Source organism: Canis lupus, chromosome 32 (genome assembly GCF_048164855.1).
Source record: "Canis lupus baileyi chromosome 32, mCanLup2.hap1, whole genome shotgun sequence".
NCBI classification, from domain to species: Eukaryota; Metazoa; Chordata; class Mammalia; order Carnivora; family Canidae; genus Canis; species Canis lupus.
The window spans coordinates 13,447,120-13,466,610 of NC_132869.1; the positions used below are offsets into that span (position 1 = coordinate 13,447,120).

Sequence of the window (19,491 nt, forward strand, 5' to 3'; positions counted from 1 at the left end):
CGGGCGTGGCTGGGGCCCCGGGGCGGGGCCGGGCGAGTTGTTGCCGGAAACGAACCCGGACCTGAGGCTGCCGGAAGCGGAGCGCCCACTGCAGTGCGGCCCTGGCAGCCGCCTCGGCCGCTCTCGTCCGGAGGTTCCAGGCGATCTCCTGAGATGGCGAGCACAGCCGCACCTACAGCCGCAGTCCCCACCCTAGATCCGCCTTTGGAGCAGATCCGGCGCTTGGCAGTGGAGCTGCGGTTGCTCCTGCCTGGCGTGCGGGGTGAGCTGACGCCTTGGGGGCTGGTGACGGCAGGGGCGGGCTCGGCTAGGGAAGAGGCCGGCGGGGGCGCCGGCGGGGGCGGGGGCGGGGGCGGGGCCGGGGTGGCTCCGCTTACCTGTGCTCTTCCTTTTGCCACCCCCGGTCCACGTACTACACCGGCTACAGTCGGCGAAGCCCGGGAGACCACCAAGGAGTTTAATGCTGAGACGTTTTGGAGGAGACTCAGTGAGTGCCTGTCCTGTTGGGGACTTCTGTTTCTCATCCCTTCCAGGGTACTGACGACCCCTTTCCCTCCCGCTTTCCCCCCCTCCCCTCCCCCCGCCGCATCCTCTCAGTCCTTTGCACTTCGGAGGTTGGGATATGAAACACTGATCCGGGGAGGTGTTTTTGAGGCTGACATCTCCAAAGTCCATGCAGCAGCTGCAGGCTTCTCCTTTTGGCGCTGACAACACGGCCCCTCCCCTCTGTCATCCCTCAGACCGGGCAGCAGAGAACGTGTCGAGGGAAGCCACGACCCTGACTGAAGTCTTCTCTCGAGTTCCACTGCCCTCTCCGCAGGTGGGCTTTACTTTCCTGGAATCCTTGTGCTTGCCTCGTTGTTCATTAGGGATCCAGTCGTTTTCTTTCCACCCTTTACACTGAAGCCAGGGGGTTAATTTTCCACACCTGTCAAGTAAGATTGCGGTTCTCACCTCGCAGGGGTGCGAGGTTGCCAAGGGCAGTCAGCCCCTGGCATGCCGTGCTCAGGTCATTCAAATAGGTATTGGTTCAATCTGCAGTTCATCCTGGTTATTTCCTTTCTGATAAATATTTTTTTTAACACTCGCTATTTGCTAAGTGTTTTCACATACGTAATTCCCACCTGACAGATGAGTAAGCGGGCTTAGAGGCTCAGGTTAAGGTAAATAAGAGTGGAACTAGCATTTAAATTAGGGCCCATGATGTCTAAACGACACCTTTTCTGTTATGCTACATAATATCCTTTTTGTATTGAATTGCTTTTTATATTTAATCAGTAACATATATATACAATATAAAATTCAGAAGATGTCAAAGTTAAGTGTGCTAAAAAATTTATATTTCTCCTCCCCAGTTACTTTTGTATTATTCCATATATATTCGATGCACATACACACTCATGTGTATATGCCCGCTTCTTTTTTACACAAATGATAGGATACTATAAACTATAAACACTTTTCTGGACCTTCCTTTAAAAAACAATTAACAACATGGCTTGCACATTGATTCTTAGCAGCACATATGAAGTTGCTCAGTTCTTTGTAATGCTGCATGGTATTCAATAGAGTGTATATAACTATAATTTGTTTAATGATACTTTATGTGGACATTAAAGCTCTTTCCAACTTGTAACTATTATAAACAGTGCTGTGTAAATTGCCTAAGACAATCTTTGTATATATGTATATCAGAAGTGGAATTGATGGAACAAGAATTTATGCATTTTTATTTTTATTTATTTATTTTTAAAGATTTTATTGATTTATTTGAAAGAGAGCACAAGTGGTGGGGAGGGGCAGAGGGAGAGGGAGAAGCAGACTCCCCACTGAGCAGGGAGCCCCATTCTGGGCCAGATCCCAGGACCCCGAGATCATGACCCTAGTTGAAGGCAGATGCTTAACCAACTGAGCCACCCAGTCACCCTGAATTTATGCATTTTTAAATAACCAGTTATTATAAAATTGATGAAAATAAACATGTTGGCTATGACTATGCTTTATGCTATTTTTCCAGAACTAGGTATACTTAATTTGAGAGTAAGATTATTTTAAAAATGGCATATTCATTGCCTTATTTGGTTTTAATAATCAGTGGTTTGATTCTTTTTTCAATCTATATATCCAGATGTTTTAAAATGGAAAAAATATTCTTTTGCTGCACCTACAATAAGCTCTCCCTACCCCCTCCCCCCGCATAGGTCCCAGAGAACTGTGATAAGAAAATAAGAAATGAATTGTTAGAGAGCATTTTAAAAGCTTTGCTTAAGAAAGTCAATATTTATTTCAAAAGGAGTAATATTACCTTATTTTTATCTGTTGATCCTTTCTTTCAAATATACTTAGGACTTGTTGCTAAAATTCACAGCTAGTAGGACACTATGAGGAGCAGCATAGAATTATTTTTCTGTACATGCTCAGGACAGTGGGTTCACTCATAGGTGAAAAGTTTTAGTTTTATTTGAGTTATATGTATTTGAATCCCATTTGCTTTCTTAGGATCTTAGCATGTTAGTCTACTGAAAAATGGTTTGTTTTGTTTGTTTGTTTGTTTTAATGTTTTTGGATGTTGAAACAAAGTTACATTGTCATAAACAGTTTTAAGCAGTTACTCTCAATCACTGTACTTATCTTCCATCCTAGACTGGTAACTGTTCATAGACTGGCACCAATCTGTGGACCACATTTTACATAGCACTGGCTTAGAATTTAGCAGGAAAGTGAGGACAAGGAAGATAGGAGAAAGCCAGTGACTACTTGGAAGGAAAATAGCCAACATTGAGCAATATAGGTTCTATGTTAATTACCTTTAGGTATATTGTGATTCTGTTAGAGAAATCAGACACCTGGTTAATGGTCTAAGGGTTGGCAAACTCTTCTCTAAAAAGCCAAATAGTAAACATTTTAGGCTTCATGGGTGAACTAGTTAACTTTGCCCTTGTAGCGTGAACACAGTTGGAAGTAACATGTAAACAAGAGTGTGGCTGTGTGCCAGGAACACTTTATTTATAAAAACTGGCAGTGGACCTAATTTGGCCCATAGGCCACAGTTGCCATCTCCTGGTCTAAGATACAGTGAATACCTCACAGTAGATCATGAATATCTCAAGATACAGAGTATTAGCAATAAGATTTCCTCCTGTTTCTTAATGCTTTTTTTGAGTTGTCACCTCATTCTCTGATGTCCAGCTAACTACTCTTGGCTATACGGCAAGAATAGCACAAAGCCTAACTAAAAGGACTACAGAAAATGTTTGTAGATCATACTGTACAGATGTCTACTCTCTTCTACAGTAGATGGGCTGATGAATCTTTTTTTTTGGGGGGGGGCTGATGAATCTAATCTCTTTCTTTTTTTTTTATTCTGAAATTGACCCATCACCTCATAGGAAACCCAGAGGTTCTGTGAACAAATCCATACTGCCATCAAGGAAATCATTACAGTATACTATTCACTTCCCAAGGATCAAGGTAAGCCAATGTATATACAGAAATGTTTGGTTATAGAGTATATCTTTGCTAATATGACAGCTTCTGTCCTGAAACTTTTACCTTTTCCTCAATTTGAGCATGTAATGTAACTTTCTCCCATAAAATGCACTCAAGGGTAATTCTATAACATCAGTGACATCCGTAAATAAGCCTTTATGCTAAGGTATGGATGCTGTATTACCATCTTCCCTGCTTTGCCTGACTGTAAGGCTTTTAATTCTTACTGGCTACCCCATCTCTAACTCATTCTAACGACTATGGATGCTGGATCTATAGGGGCCTCCCCAGTCTCCTCCACCCATATTACATCCCACCCTGTTTCTGAGCTCCCTTACAGGTTAAATGACCTCTGTCCCTGCCCATAAATTAATGCTTTGATTATGATTGTGCCAAAATTATAAATGAATACGTGTCTCCTGGATCTTCAGGGTTAGTCACAGATGGTTTAAACTTCAAGTGTTTCATCCACAGTTATCAAGAGACCATTAACCTTAATGAATATATACATGCTGTCATGGAAAGATTTTGTTTCAGATCTTTCTCATTCAGCACTCAGTGGGAGGAACAAGAAAATGATATGGGGAAATACATAAGACTTGAGTTTTGTGTTGGCACTGCAATTCAAGCATGTGGGTGCATGTTACCTCAAGTTCTAAAGGGCTTAAACTCTTGAGAAAGCAGATGGTGACTTCTGGAAAGAAGACCAGGCTACTTAGTCTTTGGGTTTCTTTAGGAATCACCCTGAGAAAGCTGGTACGGAATGCCACTCTGGACATCGTAGATGGAATGGCTCAACTTGTGGATGTGCTTTTCATAACTCCAGCTCAGAGGTAGTGATGCCATAGTTTGGGTTGTCAGTTAATGGGATTCCTTGCTTCAGGGAGGGGAAAAAACCTCATTTCAACAAGAGTTACTAACAGCTGTGAATGATGACTCGCAGGAAGGAGATTTTTAGGAAAGAAGAACCTTGGTTATTGATATATCCTTATTGATTTCCTTTCTCCAGCCTAGAGAACAGTGACCTTATTTCCTACAACAGTGTCTGGACTGCATGCCAGCAGGTACCTCGAATACCAAAAGGTGGGTAAGAACTGGAAACGGGCCATTGACTCTGCTGGCCAAGGCAGACAGTTCTCTCATATCTCATTTCTAGTTTTGTGACATGTAAGTATTTTACTTTATAGTTTAGTGGAATACATAGAGTTTATCACCAATATCAAAAGAGAAGTATTAATATTTTTTTCTTAGTGTTTTTAGTTCTTATACTTTTTTTAGCCCTCTTTCTGTAGCCCTATATAGTTGAACAGATGTGGTTTGTTCTCCTGGTCCTGCCCCAGGAGCAGTATTATGGGACACACTGAAGCACTTAGGAGATAGTGCCAGCTAGATCAAAAACAGTGTTCGTCCAAGAAGACCACAATGAGAAACATCAAGGGACCATTTTGTTTCTTCTTGTGGTGAATGATGAAAAGCTTTTTAACTCCTATCTGAGTACCCAGAGGATGGGTGTTAGAAAACTTTTACTTTAGACCACGCTCTTGTTGACTGTCCTGGGTACTCTCCTCAAATGCGAACACTGTTGGTTGTCATTTGCAGGCTTGACAGAATTTTGAGGTTTCTTCTCTAATTCTAGTGCTTCTGATTTTTCACTCATAGATAACAAAGCTGCAGCCCTTTCAATGCTGACGAAGAATGTGGATTTTGTGAAGGATGCACATGAGGAAATGGAGCAGGTGAGGGGACAACTCCATGATAGATGAGACTATAAAGGAAGGAGATGCCCTGGGCATTGATTCAATAAATCCCATCCTCACTCCTGGATTTCAACTCCCATCTTCTAGCCCATGCCACTGTGTGTTTTAGTACCGTTCCTCTCTGTCCATTACTGGGCTAGGAGAGTAAGAACGGAGTTTAGGAAGTGATTTAAATTGGTGGCCGTTGGTAGCTGGCTTGACGTTTTTGGGATAGCTTAGATATGATGCTGTAAGTATAATAGGCTCTTTTTTTTTTTTTCTTTTTGGCATGTCTTAGGCCGTAGAAGAATGTGACCCATACTGTGGCCTCTTAAATGACACTGAGGACAACTCTGACAACAATGGTGATGAAGAGAATGATGGGTTGGGGTATCCAAACAATCGGGACTTATATTGGTCAGAAGAAGATCAAGAGCTCATAATCCCGTGCCTTGCACTGGTGAGAGCATCCAAAGCCTGCCTGAAGAAAATCCGGATCTCAGTGGCAGAGAATGGTAAGAAGGATCAGGTGGCCCAGCTGGACGACATTGTGGATATTTCTGATGAGATCAGTCCTAGGTAAGCAGGATCCCCACTTGAAACGTGAGCATCAGCATATAATATCAGCTTGTGCTGTCACCCCAAGCTTTTCCCAGTTTTTTGAAAATTTTCAACCTACAGGAAAGTTGAAAAAGTATTGCAGTGAACATCCATATAGCCTTCATCTAGATTCACCTGTTGTTCACATTTTTTTTTTCCAATATTGGCTTATTTCTCTATGGATAGATGTGCTATTTTTCTCCTGAACCATTTGAGAGTAAGTTGCAGACATCAATGACATGTCACCCATATATAGTTCAGCATGTATCTCCTAAGAACATTCTTATTATTACATCCAAGAAATTTAACATTGATTACAATAATATTTATTTATTTATTTTTTCTATTTTTATTATTATTATTATTTTTTAATTTATTTTTTATTGGTGTTCAATTTACTAACATACAGAATAACCCCCAGTGCCCATCACCCATTCACTCCCACCCCCCGCCCTCCTCCCCTTCCACCACCCCTAGTTCGTTTCCCAGAGTTAGCAGTCTTTACGTTCTGTCTCCCTTTCTGATATTTCCCACACATTTCTTCTCCCTTCCCTTATATTCCCTTTCACTATTATTTATATTCCCCAAATGAATGAGAACATATAATGTTTGTCCTTCTCCAACTGACTTACTTCACTCAGCATAATACCCTCCAGTTCCATCCACGTTGAAGCAAATGGTGGGTATTTGTCATTTCTAATAGCTGAGTAATATTCCATTGTATACATAAACCACATCTTCTTTATCCATTCATCTTTCGTTGGACACCGAGGCTCCTTCCACAGTTTGGCTATCGTGGCCATTGCTGCTAGAAACATCGGGGTGCAGGTGTCCCGGCGTTTCATTGCATTTGTATCTTTGGGGTAAATCCCCAACAGTGCAATTGCTGGGTCGTAGGGCAGGTCTATTTTTAACTGTTTGAGGAACCTCCACACAGTTTTCCAGAGTGGCTGCACCAGTTCACATTCCCACCAACAGTGTATGAGGGTTCCCTTTTCTCCGCATCCTCTCCAACATTTGTTGTTTCCTGCCTTGTTAATTTTCCCCATTCTCACTGGTGTGAGGTGGTATCTCATTGTGGTTTTCATTTGTATTTCCCTGATGGCAAGTGATGCAGAGCATTTTCTCATGTGCTTGTTGGCCATGTCTATGTCTTCCTCTGTGAGATTTCTCTTCATGTCTTTTGCCCATTTAATGATTGGATTGTTTGTTTCTTTGGTGTTGAGTTTGATAAGTTCTTTATAGATCTTGGAAACTAGCCCTTTATCTGATATGTCATTTGCAAATATCTTCTCCCATTCTGTAGGTTGTCTTTGAGTTTTGTTGACTGTATCCTTTGCTGTGCAAAAGCTTCTTATCTTGATGAAGTCCCAATAGTTCATTTTTGCTTTTGTTTCTTTTGCCTTCGTGGATGTATCTTGCAAGAACTTACTGTGGCCGAGTTCAAAAAGGGTGTTGCCTGTGTTGTCCTCTAGGATTTTGATGGAATCTTGTCTCACATTTAGATCTTTCATCCATTTTGAGTTTATCTTTGTGTATGGTGAAAGAGAGTGGTCTAGTTTCATTCTTCTGCATGTGGAAGTCCAATTTTCCCAGCACCATTTATTGAAGAGACTGTCTTTCTTCCAATGGATAGTCTTTCCTCCTTTATCGAATATTAGTTGACAATAATATTTAATATTCAAATTTCCTCCATTTATTTCTAAAATGTATTTCATAGCTTTTTAAAAATTTTAATCCAGGGTTCTATCATGGTGTTACATTGTATTTGATTGTCATCTCTTGCAGTCGTCTGGTTTGGTTGTCTCTTGCAACTATAACAGTCCCTGTCCTTTTTAGTATTTTTTGACATTTACTTTTTAAAGAATCTAGGTCAGTTGTTTTGTAAAATACCCCAAATTCAAGATTCATGTGATTGTCTTTGTCATGATTATAGATTATATTCAAGTTAAATATTTTTTTGGCAAGGATATCATATATTTGAGTGTTTTATGCTTCTCATTGTATCATATTGGAGAGGCATGTAGTGTTAAGTTTCTCCCATTATTGGTGGCACTAAATTTCATCACTTGGGTAAAGTAGTGCCCACCTGAGTGGCATTCCATGGATGAACTCCATTTGCATCAGTTATTAAATTGATGGTTTCAGATTTTCCCTTTTTTAAAAAAAATAGAGCACCAAAAGCACTGAGCAGGGGAGAGGGGAGGGGCAGAAGGAGAGGGATTAGAGAAGCAGACTCTGCTGAGCACTGAGCCCAGAGAGGTGGGCCTCGATCTCCCATCTCTGGCCTGGCCTTAGAGATCATGACCTGAGCCAAAACCAAGAGTCAGATGCCTAATCCACTGAGCCACCTAGACACCTCCAGATCCTCTCATTTTTAACTGAATTAATCATGTCCTATCATATGGGCCAAGGGAGTTTTTTCCTCCCAGCTTCCTAGTGAAATGGGGTCTATACATGTTTAGTAAATATCAGTTGAATTGATTCTAGTTGCCCAATTTAAGGAATTGATAGGAATTTAAGGGACAGTTATATCCTCACTGGTCACTCCTTAATTGTGTACTGGAAATTACCCAGTTGAGCTTTGTTCCTTTTTTTTGTTAATGATTATTTTTGTTTTCTGCCCTTAGTGTGGATGATTTGGCTCTGAGCATATATCCACCTATGTGCCACTTGACTGTGCGAATCAATGTAAGTACCAACTTTGAAGAAATAGCTAGTGACTCTACTGGTAGGATTTCACTAGCCACTAGTATTTCCTTTAATCTCTAGGGAATATATTTATTTATTACACTTGGATGCGAGTACAACGATAATGTCACAGTTCTTACCTGTATTTCTGTTCGATAAATATTTATAATATTTATAGTTATAATAGCCACGAGTTCTGGTAGTACTCTCTTCTGTAACAACTTGGGTAATCACTTAGAAAAACCCAAAGACCTTAGAAAATGCTACTTTGAAAAGAAAGTCTGAATTACCACAATACTTTAGGATCCTGTTAACCTAAAGTCATTATTCTGATTTCTAGTGTGGGCAAAAATAGTGTCCAGAAACAAAATCTGTTCTAATATAAACCTATTGGATGATCTAACTAGAGGGTCAAACTCTTTGTAAAAATCTGATCTTAATCGTATTCTTTCAAGTCCTGGGTTCTGTGCTAGAGATAATTCTATTTTCTTATTTTTAGAGACTCAGATTATCTGTATAGTTATTGGAAAAAGAGGTAAAACTGCCAAATGGCTTATTATATCTTACATTCAGAATTACCAAATCTGAAAATATTTGATAAATTAGGTAGTGGAAATTAAATTCATCAAATGTATCTTTACAGTATGTAAATACTTTAAAGTAGAATAGGATCCTTTCGGGTGTTAACTTTTTTTTTCACATTCACTTTTTAGAAATTGACTTCCTAAGAAATAACATTTGGCACTATGCCTTGTCAATTACCCCAATAAAAATTTTAAAATTTAAAAATAAAATTTAAAAATTTAAAATATATTGGTGGCATACGATTCCTTCATGTTATCTTGTTATTGGTATGCTTGAAATTCTGTACATAGATTTTTTTTTTAAAGTAACAGCTGTTTGAGCTATATATTTGGAGCTATCATCAGTTGGGGTAAATTCAGGTTATATTCTGATTTTTTCTAGTTTTTTTTAAATTTTAAAGTACTAAAACTTTTTTAAACTTATAAAAATATTATAGCAATAATATTAATAAGATTTTGTAAAGAGAGAAGAATCCTATAATCCTACCACTCTAATCCAATCAGAATTTTTGTTTTGGAAGTTTCCTTCAGGGTTTTTGTTTTTAATAGGTTTTTATTACTTGAGTCTTTTAATATATGTTAGCTCTCCTTCCCTTTTTATGTAGGGCTCAGGGTAAGTAACTTCTTTGTTTCTTTTCTAGTCTGCGAAACTTGTATCTGTCTTAAAGAAGGCACTTGAAATTACTAAGTGAGTACGAGGACTTCTCTCCAAATAGCTTTTTTGAGAATAAGCCCATCCAGTCATTCTCAATTCCCAAAGCCCCATTTCAAGAAGTGGAAGAAGGTGGGTGTGGTGTTTTCTTTCCACTTCAGTTGCAGAGCAGCTTAAATTCTACAAAGAAACTTGCCTTGTCTTACTAGTTTTCCTCTATGCTCCCTGGTGAGAGTAGATTTTCCCTGGACAGTATAAATTTAACCTCTCTTTTTTCCTCATTCCACTTGCAGAGCGAGTCATGTGACCCCACAGCCAGAAGATAGTTGGATCCCTTTACTCATCAATGCTGTTGACCATTGCATGAACAGAATCAAGGAACTTACTCAGAATGAACTTGAATTGTGAGTTTTTAGGCTCATTTGTATTCTTTTCTCTCCTTCCCTTACTATCACAGGTAGCCTCTGAAGTCTGCTTTTAAAACAGAGCTAGAATGCTCTCTAGATCAAAAAGGAGTTCCTGTCTATACTTGTTCAGAGACATTATTACCAAAGATTATTGGTTAGGCCAGACTGGCAGTTATTTATAAACTGTATGAGTATGATATATTTTTCTGTGCTAGATAAAAAAGGCAATTGCATGAGTTTGTGTTCCTGAATGGTATTTCAGAGATTCCTGCAGAAGCTGCCTCATTCCCTATTTGCAGTAAAGTGTGTTGTTTGATGTTAAACATGTTGTTAGTCAAAAAAAAAAAAAAAAAAAAAAAAACATGTTGTTAGTCTTAATAAAATGCTGACCTGCTGGTAGTTCAATAAGTATTCTTCCAAAGTTTCTTTCTACCAGAAATACAATGGATTCAGACTAGCATATCACCTTTATTTGGATTTATAGGTCTAAAGATTTGATTCTGATCAGGACTGAATTTAGAACAAAAACACTTGACTTTAATTTATTTAGAGATGACTTCAAAGCCCCGTTGAGTGCTTCAGTGTGTTATATAATATCCTTATTCTTATAATTAAGTCCTTCTGAATATTATTGCATCCATGCTTCTAAAATTATTTTTTTGGTATTGAGCTCACATATTAGGTTTGTCCACTTTATTGAGCAGATTTGTTTTTCTTACATATGTTTGTATTATTGTTATATATTACATGTCTCTCCAAATGTAAGTACAAAATTTTTATAAATCAAAACTTTGTAAGTGTATTAAAATAGGTTATATAATTTTAAGGGCCTTTTCAGTTTAAGGGCCTTTTCCTTTTGCACAACCATCACCACTTAATTATAATTTTGCATGTGTCTAGAAGATCACATATTGGAAAGCAAGATAAACCTGTATGATGTGTATTCTGGTGACCTGACTTGGGTTTTATGCATGTACTGCGGGTCTCCACAACATCTAATGCCAGTCCTTTTCCTTGCATAGATGTAACTTAGCCCATCTGCCCTTCCGATGTCTCCATGGTCTTTTTAGGTATAATCAGCTATAGCAGTCATTCTTTTGAGCAAATAGTGTATACTTGGGTTGAAATTCCTTATGTCAAATGAGTTTTAATTTACTCTTATCAAGTGCCATTTTGTACTTGTAATAAGAGTCAGAAAGAGAAGGAACTAAAGTCAGAGAGTGTCAAAACAAGTAATGTAAACCAAAAAAAAAAAAAAAATATATATATATATAACTTTGTACAAAAGGAGTCTAGTTCTTTTATTTTCTCTTCAAGGGCTGGTATTCTATATACGTAATAGTTTTCATATTTCTCTAGTGGGCCAAGTTCATGTTATCAACTTCAGACTTTAATTATGAGATACTTAATGGAGGTTTAAGCAGGAAGTTCAGAGGCTTCCACGATGACGTTTCTGTAGTTGGTTAGGTTCTGGAACAGATTGCAGTCCATTTCCACAATGAGCCTCTGGAACCCCACCTGTGTTGGTGTAAACTGAAATTGGGTGTGCAAGATGTTTCCGGGCCACACTGTAGCTAATCTGAAATAAAGGAAAAAGCAGGTGGTGGTTCTATCCCATTGCTTTACTGGTCCCAGTGACTCTTCCCTACTCGAAGAGGTGAACTGTAAAGAAATCAACATTTAAGTATCTTAGTGTTTAAACAGAGGAGGTTTTCAGGGGATGAAAGATAAGAGCCTCCCTCTGGTGAGCAGCTGCATGGTTAAGAAGAGAAACATCCTGTTCTGAGGGCTTCCAGGCTACATCTGTTATTTTATCACCAATGACTTCAGTCTGGTCCCACTCTTGGTAATAGTACCAAGGCATGTTTGGAAAATCTGTAGTTTTGGACCTCTCCTGTTGCTAAGTGCTGTGAGGGTACAGTGAATATATACAGAAATTGTCAGCATGCTAACAGGTGGTGTTTGGCACCCTATCAGTAACCTCCTGGCCTGCCCATGGACCTTCTTACATTGACAAAGGGAGGAGCACATTTCCTTGGAGGAGCTTTCCCCTACTGTTGATCTGGGATACCACAAAAGTATAGTTAAATGTTGGCAGTCCCTCCTCTCAGTTTATTGGCAAGAGTGACTCATTGGGTTTCATAAGGCTGAGGCAGTGGCTCAATAACCAGTCAACTACCAGGGATTTGAGGAGTAGGTACCGTGAGCTCTGAACTGTACACTGTGTTTTCAATAAGGGGTGCTATGGACACAATGAGGGAAGAAGAGATAATGAAGAAAGATAGTTGCAACATCTGAAACCAACAAGGGACTCATACAGGGAGCTCCTACAAATCAACAAAGAGAAAAGGCAGGAACACCAAAAGGAAAAAGGGCAAAGATAAGAACAAACCTTTAACAGAGGAGGAAACAGAAAAGGCTAATAAAAATATGAAGAGTTGCAAATTAAAACAACAATGAGATAATACCTTATTACTATTAGACTGGGGAAACAGAGGAAGTTGAGTATTGCCAAGAGTGGAGAAATGGTAGGAATATAGCAACTCTTCTAGTGTTGGAGGAAATGTGGACTTCTGCAGTCATTCTGCAAACAAATCTGATAGTACCCAGTCAAACCAGGTCATATTCTGTGATATAGTAATTCCATTCCTGGGCATACCTCTCCTTCCTCCCCGGCCAGAGTTTCAAACTATTATGTAAGATGTGTGAGGGTGTGCCTGGGTGGCTCGGTTAAGTGCCTGCCTTCTCTCAGGTCATGATCCCAGGTTCCTGGAATTGCATCACATGTCAGGCTCTGCTTAATGGGGAGTCTGCTTCTCCCTCTGCCTCTCCCCCTGCTTGTGTTTTTTCTCTCTCTCTCAAATAAATAAAGAAAATCTAAAAAAAAAAAAGATGTGTGAGGATGTTCATTGCAATAATATTTGTGTTCCAGAGTTGGAGGCACTCTGGGTACCCATCACTGTGGAATGGAGTGGTAGAAAGTATGGGATGTACAGGATAAAGCATTATGTTGCAGAAACAATGGGCTTAACATATGTGGATGAATCTCAAAAACAGTTCTGAGTTAAAAATAAGGAAAATTAAAAAAATAAGGAAAATGGATTAGACATAACATCATTTACGTAAATTAAAAATACAGGCGTATGAAGCACAGGACACATTTTACACATGCTAATGAAAGGATGCACATACTAACAAAAGAATATGAAGGGTGGTGGTAGGAATAGGGAATAGGAATAAAAAGAAATATTTAAACAAAATTTTATATTGTAGTAGTCATTAGTAGAATGCAGCTCTTTGTCTATATCAGAAGGCAGAATACCTGTGACATTCTCTAGTACTCAGACCTAACCTCCATGCCTGCAATTATAGCAATACCCAGGCTCTCCCTGCATGATCGGAATAGCAATCAGGGTCAGGGTCAGGTGGATGCCCTTGGGGGCACATAGCCTCCCTCACTCCTGTCTACCAGGATGAGAGAGGCCCTAATCCTTTAGTTCAACTTCAGAAGAGTTTATTCCCTGTCTCTATGGACACAGCAAAAAGACAGGCATTAGTCGTGGGTAGGGACCCATCTCAACTGCCTTACTGACCAGCTGAGATGTTTCAGGTAGATGAGAAGCTCATAGTCTCTTACCTGTACCTTCTCTCTCTGTAAATGAGCCCCCTTCCAAAGATGGAGATCACACAGTCCTTCATGGGAATGTCTAGGAAGTTATGGAGGCTAACTGAAGCCCTAAGAAGTTGATACTGCTCTGCTGTCTCTGGCATCTGTGGGAAGAGGCAAAATCTGGAGCGGATGCCAAGAGCACAGAGCCACAGTTACTGCTTCCCCTCCCAAGCACTCGCCCTGTACTCCCCTCAGTTATTCTTCTGTCTCTGCCATCTGGACCCAAACTCCACACCTGACTTCTTTAGTCCTCTATCTGGTCTTCCTGCACTTATTCTTACCCTTACCTTGGTTAATCCATGGCCATCTCTGATGTTGCCTCTCCTCCACTTAGAAACCTTGGAGTGGTTCCCATTGTCCTTAGAATTCAGCTTTGGTTGGCATTCAGAGTCTTTCATGGTCTGACCCCAGTCCCCTTTTCCAGCCTCACCTGTTCTTCCCTCGACTAAGTGACATCCCAGCATCCCCCTCAGACTTCCCCTCTTTTGGGACTCCCTGTTAAGTCTTCTTCCTGCAATGGCCTTCCTCAACCCCAGCACTAAAGCTTACCTATTTTTCAAGGCCCAGCATAAATGCCTCCTCCTCCTATTAAGTATTCCTCAAACCCACCAGCTGAAATTAATCCCCTATGTCACTTACCTCATAGTGACTTTGTACCTCTTTTGTCTTTTTACATAAAAGACCAAACACTGTGTCTCCTTACTTTAATATAATCTCTTTTAGGGCTGATACCAGATTGCATTCATTTGGTCAGGGGAGACATGTGAAAAGAGGACTAGATCAAGAGCCATAAGCTTCTAAGACATCCCATTTTCATGATCATGAGTATGATCATCTCTAGGACTGTATTCCCATCTGAATAATGAGAATAGTTCCACCTCATAAGGATTTTGTATTAAAAGGTGAAAATTCATTGGCATACATATAAAGTTCTAAATAAATATAGGCTAGTATTAGCCATCTAAATATGGAGGCAAAAAAAAAATATGGAGGCAGCAATGGTGAGGCCCTGATTTTTAAAATACTTCAAAAAAATAAGTTGGAAGATGTAAACCTTAATAGCATATGTAAGAAGCCATCTATTTCAAGAGAAGGAGCTCTCGAGATAGTATTTTCTGGCAATCCTACAACACAATTGTTCACCCTGAAGTGTGAGGGGCTCTTGATTCCTTCTGAAACAGGAGCAAACAAGAGTGATTTGGGGAAAGGTTGGTGCCTACCTCAATGGCAAGGTGTGGTCTACAAATGGCAATGTCTTCCTGAGCAAAGCAGCTGAGGCTGGATGCAGAGTGTGTTACTGTGGCCATGACTGTGAGTCTCAGGAAGCTGTTCTCTGGTGGGTTTTGATCAAAATGTAAGAAGGACAGATTGCTGGTGATACTGTTAACTGAAACATAGGAGAGATGGAGTTAGTGCAAATCCTAAGTGTGTGTGCCTTGGCCACAGGCAATATTACACACAGTCCAAAGGAGTAAGTGTCTCACCGAAGCCAGAAAGATGCCTCATTTCTCACAGCAATTTCCAACTTGAATTCACTCGAGGCCCCACCCCCTGCCACTATCACTGCTTCTGCCAACACTCTTGGCAGACCACCTCAGTGCGGTTGTGGAAAGCCCCTGCAAACTAGAACAAGTTATGCTCTCCTGGCCTTGGTTTCCTCGTCTAATAATAATGCTACCGGATGGGATGGCTTGTGTTAAATGAGATACTGAGGTGCTTATCTCAGGCCCCACTGCACATTTGTTGCTGTATATATGCTTACTTAGTTTCTTCTTCTCTGCTTCTGTTTCCCATTTGCAGAGGAAATGAAGTCATCCTTTATTGTCAAGCTTACATTCCTATTCCCAACCCATAGATACAGTCATCAACCCCTGCTGCCATCACCCTGAGGAAGATGAGGTGTCCTCCCTTTGCAGGTCACAATCTCCACTTTTTAAGTCTATGCTCTATCCTGACCTTTCCCCTGCCTGCTGTGTAACTTTTGGGCAAATTAGGTAACCTCTCTATGCTTTGGTCTCCTTACCTGTAAAGTGGGATAACAGTGGCTGTTGTCTTAGAAGGTTGTTGTAAGGATAAATGAGATAATGCATATGGAACACTTAACACTGTTTGCCAAAAATAAGCTACAGTTACTCTAGTTGCCTTCATGTCCCCCAAGCATTGCAGCGTCAATTATAACCCATCTTTCCTGAGGCTTCAGTCTTTCCCTCTCTGTTGATTCTTTTCCTCAGCATGTAAGCCAATTCTGCTGTCTCACCTTAAATAAACAAAAAGATACCCTCCCCCTACCCAGTGTCCCTGCCTGACCACTCAGCCTGTCTCCTTTTTCTGTCGATGCTTCCAGGAAGGACTGCGTACATGTCTTGCTTCCTCAACTCTCCATCAGTTTAATCCCCAGGAAGTTGGCCTCTGCCTTTGCTTCTTAGTAGGACTACTCCCTTAGTCTACTTTTGGCCTTGACATCTCATGCCACTCTGCTGCCCCTGCTAGGTGCTCCTTCCTCTATTGACTTCTCCATTTCTCTTACTCCCTGCTCCTTTCCTGCCTGCCCCCTACATGCTGGTGCTGCCTGGATTCCCCCTTCACCCTCCTCTCTTCCCACAGCCCTTCTTCTACCCCCAGGAGCTCATCAGTGCCCTGACTTGCCAGTCCCCTTTGTGTTGGGATTCCCACATCTGGTCTCCAACCCAAGCTTCTATCTTAAATGCCAGGTTTAAGTTTCAGCTGCATACTGGCCATCTCTGGGAAGTCTTATGGACTTTCAAACCCCATGTGCCACAGACATCATCCTTTCCCCTACACTTGCTCTTCCTCATTTTCCCAATTCAAGAGGCTCATCCAAACTGGAAGCTATCCTCTCATTTCCCCCCAACACATATCCACAAGTCCAATCTATCCTACCTCCTTAATATGTCTTCATTTCAAGTGATGCTAGTCTAGTTTGTCCTTCTTGAGTATTTATTACAAAACCTAACCTCTGATCCAGTGAGTCTCAACATTAGATGCATATTAAAATCATATAGAGAGCTTTATAAAACAATCTCTACGCCAGGCGAGACAGATCAATCATATCAGAGTCTGGCAGTGAGGTCTAGGCAGCAGTATTTTTAAAGTACCCCAGGTGATTCAATATGTAGCCAAGGTTGAGTCATTATTCTAATATGACCCCTTCCTTCCATTCAAACAGAAATTCTTTTCTTAAAATGGATTTCTGGGGGATCCCTGGGTGGCTCAGCGGTTTAGCGCCTTCCAAAGCACCTGCCTCCAGGGTGTGATCCTGGAGACCCGGGATCAAGTCCCACGTCAGGCTCCCGGCATGGAGCCTGCTTTTCCCTCTGCCTGTGTCTCTGCCTCTCTCTCTCTCTCTATGTCTATCATGAATAAATAAATAAAATCTTTAAAAAAAATAAAATGGATTTCTGATCACATTGGCCCCTCTAGTTAAAAATTTTCCCAGTTTTCCCACTGACCAAAGAACAAAACTCAAACTCCTTGGCATGATACACAAGCCCCTGCATGATCCAGCCCCTGCTCCCCTCAGAAAGGGAACGTGGTGGAGAGATTGGAAGCAGGGGAGCTTGTTAGAAGGCTGTTGCAATAATGTAGACAAGCTGTAATCCACTGATTCTCACTTGTCTGCACACTGGAATCACCCAATGAATTTAAACAGTTTTTGATGTTTGAATCCAACCATGGAGTTTCTGATTTAGTTAGTCTGGGATGCAGGCTGATCATCAAATTTCCCCAATTCTGGTACACTTCCCAATGCAATTCTGATAAGCAGCAAAGTTTGAGAACAACTGCTTTAGTTCAGGAACTTTCAACCCTAGGATAATATAGGGAGTTTTTAAAAAGTACCAATTCCTGTACCCCATCCCAGACCAATTAAGTAGGAATTTGGGGGAGGAGGAAGAACCTGTGCACCTGTTGTTCCTTCTGCCTTGAATATTTGTGACTCACTTTTCTATCTGTCACTGCCCTTCCTACTCATCCTTTCAGAGACAGTGCAGTCTGCTTTACCTGGGAGTAGTCTGCTCCAGCCTGGGTGAGATGCTCCCCTGCCATTGTGCTCTGTTTACTTTATCAAACAATTCTTTTCCTGCTTCTATAGTGCATTTACCTATCTGACTGCAGTTGGAATTGTGGAGGCTTTTTTCTATATGAAGCTCAATAAATATGTGTTGAATGATGAAGAAACAGAGGGCACACCAGAGGCTAGAAACCATATCTTCAGACCTTCAAGGTGCCCCATGGCTGCTGCCTCCCAGTGTGGCAGCAAGGGGTTGGGGTTGTCTGGCAGGGCCATACAATTACCCATGTAGGCATCAAGCATAGAGGACAGCTTCTTTTTCCAGAGCTCAGCAGCAAGGATGCCATTGTAGTATATCGCTTGTACACCAATTGCCAGCTGTACTGCCTTCTCCTGGTCACTGGGGTTAACTAAGTTCACTGAGAACTGGGCATTCCCGCCCAGGTATAGGGAGCTGGGTGCTTCCAAAAACATGTACAGAGTCTCAGCGGTCTTGAGACTAGGAGGATGGATGCCACTGTCTTTTTTATGTCCCATTCTCTCATCCTGGACTTTCTCCAACACCTCTTTTTCTTGAGGAGATCCTGCAATGGAGGAAATAAAGCAGGCCTCTTATCCAGAGGGTATAGACCCTTCTAATAAAAGTCCAAAATTAAGATTCATCTACCCACTGCTACTCAAATTCTAAAGTCACAAGAGTTTTACAAACCTCTAAGGCCACATTTAGCCTAAAAAAAAATCTGTCCTAATGTGAAACCTGAAAGCATAAAAATCCTAGAACATAGGCAATAGCTTCTTTGATACCAGCCAGAGCAACTTCTTTCCAGACATGTCTCCTGAGGCAAGAGAAAAGCAAACATAAACTATGGGGATTACATTGAAATAAAAAGCTTCTGCAAGGAAACAAACAACAAAATTAAAAGGCAACCTATGGAATGGGAGAAGATATTTGCAAATGACATGTCTAATAAAAGGTAGTATCCAAAACAAAGAACTTATAAAACTCACCATCCCCAAAATGAATAGTCCAATTTAAAAATGGGCAGAAGACATGACTTTTTTCCTAAGAAGACATACAGATGGCCAACAGACACATGAAAAGATGCTCAAATCACTTATCATTGGAGAAATGCAAATTAAAACTACAATGAGATATCACTGTGCATCTGTCAGAATGGCTAAAATCAGCAACACAAACAGCAGGTTTGGGTGAGGAAGTGGAAAAAGGGGAACACTCTTGAACTATTGGTGGGAATGCAAACTGGTGCAGCTACTGTGGAAAACAGTATGCAGGTTCTTCAAAAAGTGAAAAGTAAAACTACTCTGAAATCCAGCAATTGCACTAGTAGGTACTTCCCCAAAGAATACAAAAATACTAATTCAAACGGATACATGCACCCTGATGTTTTTAGCAGCATCTTCTACAACTCAGCAAATTATGGGAGCAGCTCAAGCATCTATCAACTGATGAATGGATAAAGATGTAATGTATACACGTGCACACACACACACACACACGTATGTTATTCACCCATAAAAAAGAATGAAATCTTGCCATTTGCAATGGCATGGATGGAGAGTATAATACTAAGTGAAATAAGTCAGTTGGAGAAAGGCAAATACCATACAACT

General features: G+C 40.6%; 2 protein-coding genes across 4 annotated transcripts in view; one reads left to right on the forward strand and one right to left on the reverse strand.

Moving 5' to 3' along the window:
• CCNDBP1 (cyclin D1 binding protein 1) lies at positions 1 to 10,567 on the forward strand. 2 transcript variants are annotated; one of them, XM_072808959.1, is made up of 11 exons: positions 1 to 262; positions 428 to 487; positions 741 to 820; positions 3,390 to 3,471; positions 4,226 to 4,322; positions 4,499 to 4,572; positions 5,149 to 5,225; positions 5,524 to 5,804; positions 8,456 to 8,516; positions 9,742 to 9,788; positions 10,046 to 10,567. In XM_072808959.1, exons 1-11 carry the CDS (start codon positions 154 to 156, stop codon positions 10,158 to 10,160), a joined length of 1,083 nt encoding a protein of 360 aa, XP_072665060.1. In that variant the 5' UTR covers positions 1 to 153; the 3' UTR covers positions 10,161 to 10,567. The 2 variants fall into 2 exon arrangements, with proteins under 2 accessions (XP_072665060.1, XP_072665061.1); XM_072808960.1 differs by having other exon boundaries at positions 65 to 262; positions 598 to 820.
• Positions 10,487 to 19,491, reverse strand: part of EPB42 (erythrocyte membrane protein band 4.2) — a 20,525-nt gene continuing 11,520 nt past the window's right edge. Inside the window, exons 10-13 of one of the 2 annotated variants that reach the window (XM_072808957.1) lie at positions 18,144 to 18,443; positions 15,050 to 15,216; positions 13,797 to 13,930; positions 10,487 to 11,738 (exon numbers count right to left, since the gene is read on the reverse strand). In XM_072808957.1, the coding sequence (XP_072665058.1) occupies positions 11,576 to 11,738; positions 13,797 to 13,930; positions 15,050 to 15,216; positions 18,144 to 18,443 (764 nt within the window). In that variant the 3' untranslated portion in view covers positions 10,487 to 11,575. The remainder of the gene's footprint in view (positions 11,739 to 13,796; positions 13,931 to 15,049; positions 15,217 to 18,143; positions 18,444 to 19,491) is intronic. The other variant, XM_072808958.1, reaches the window with a different exon arrangement.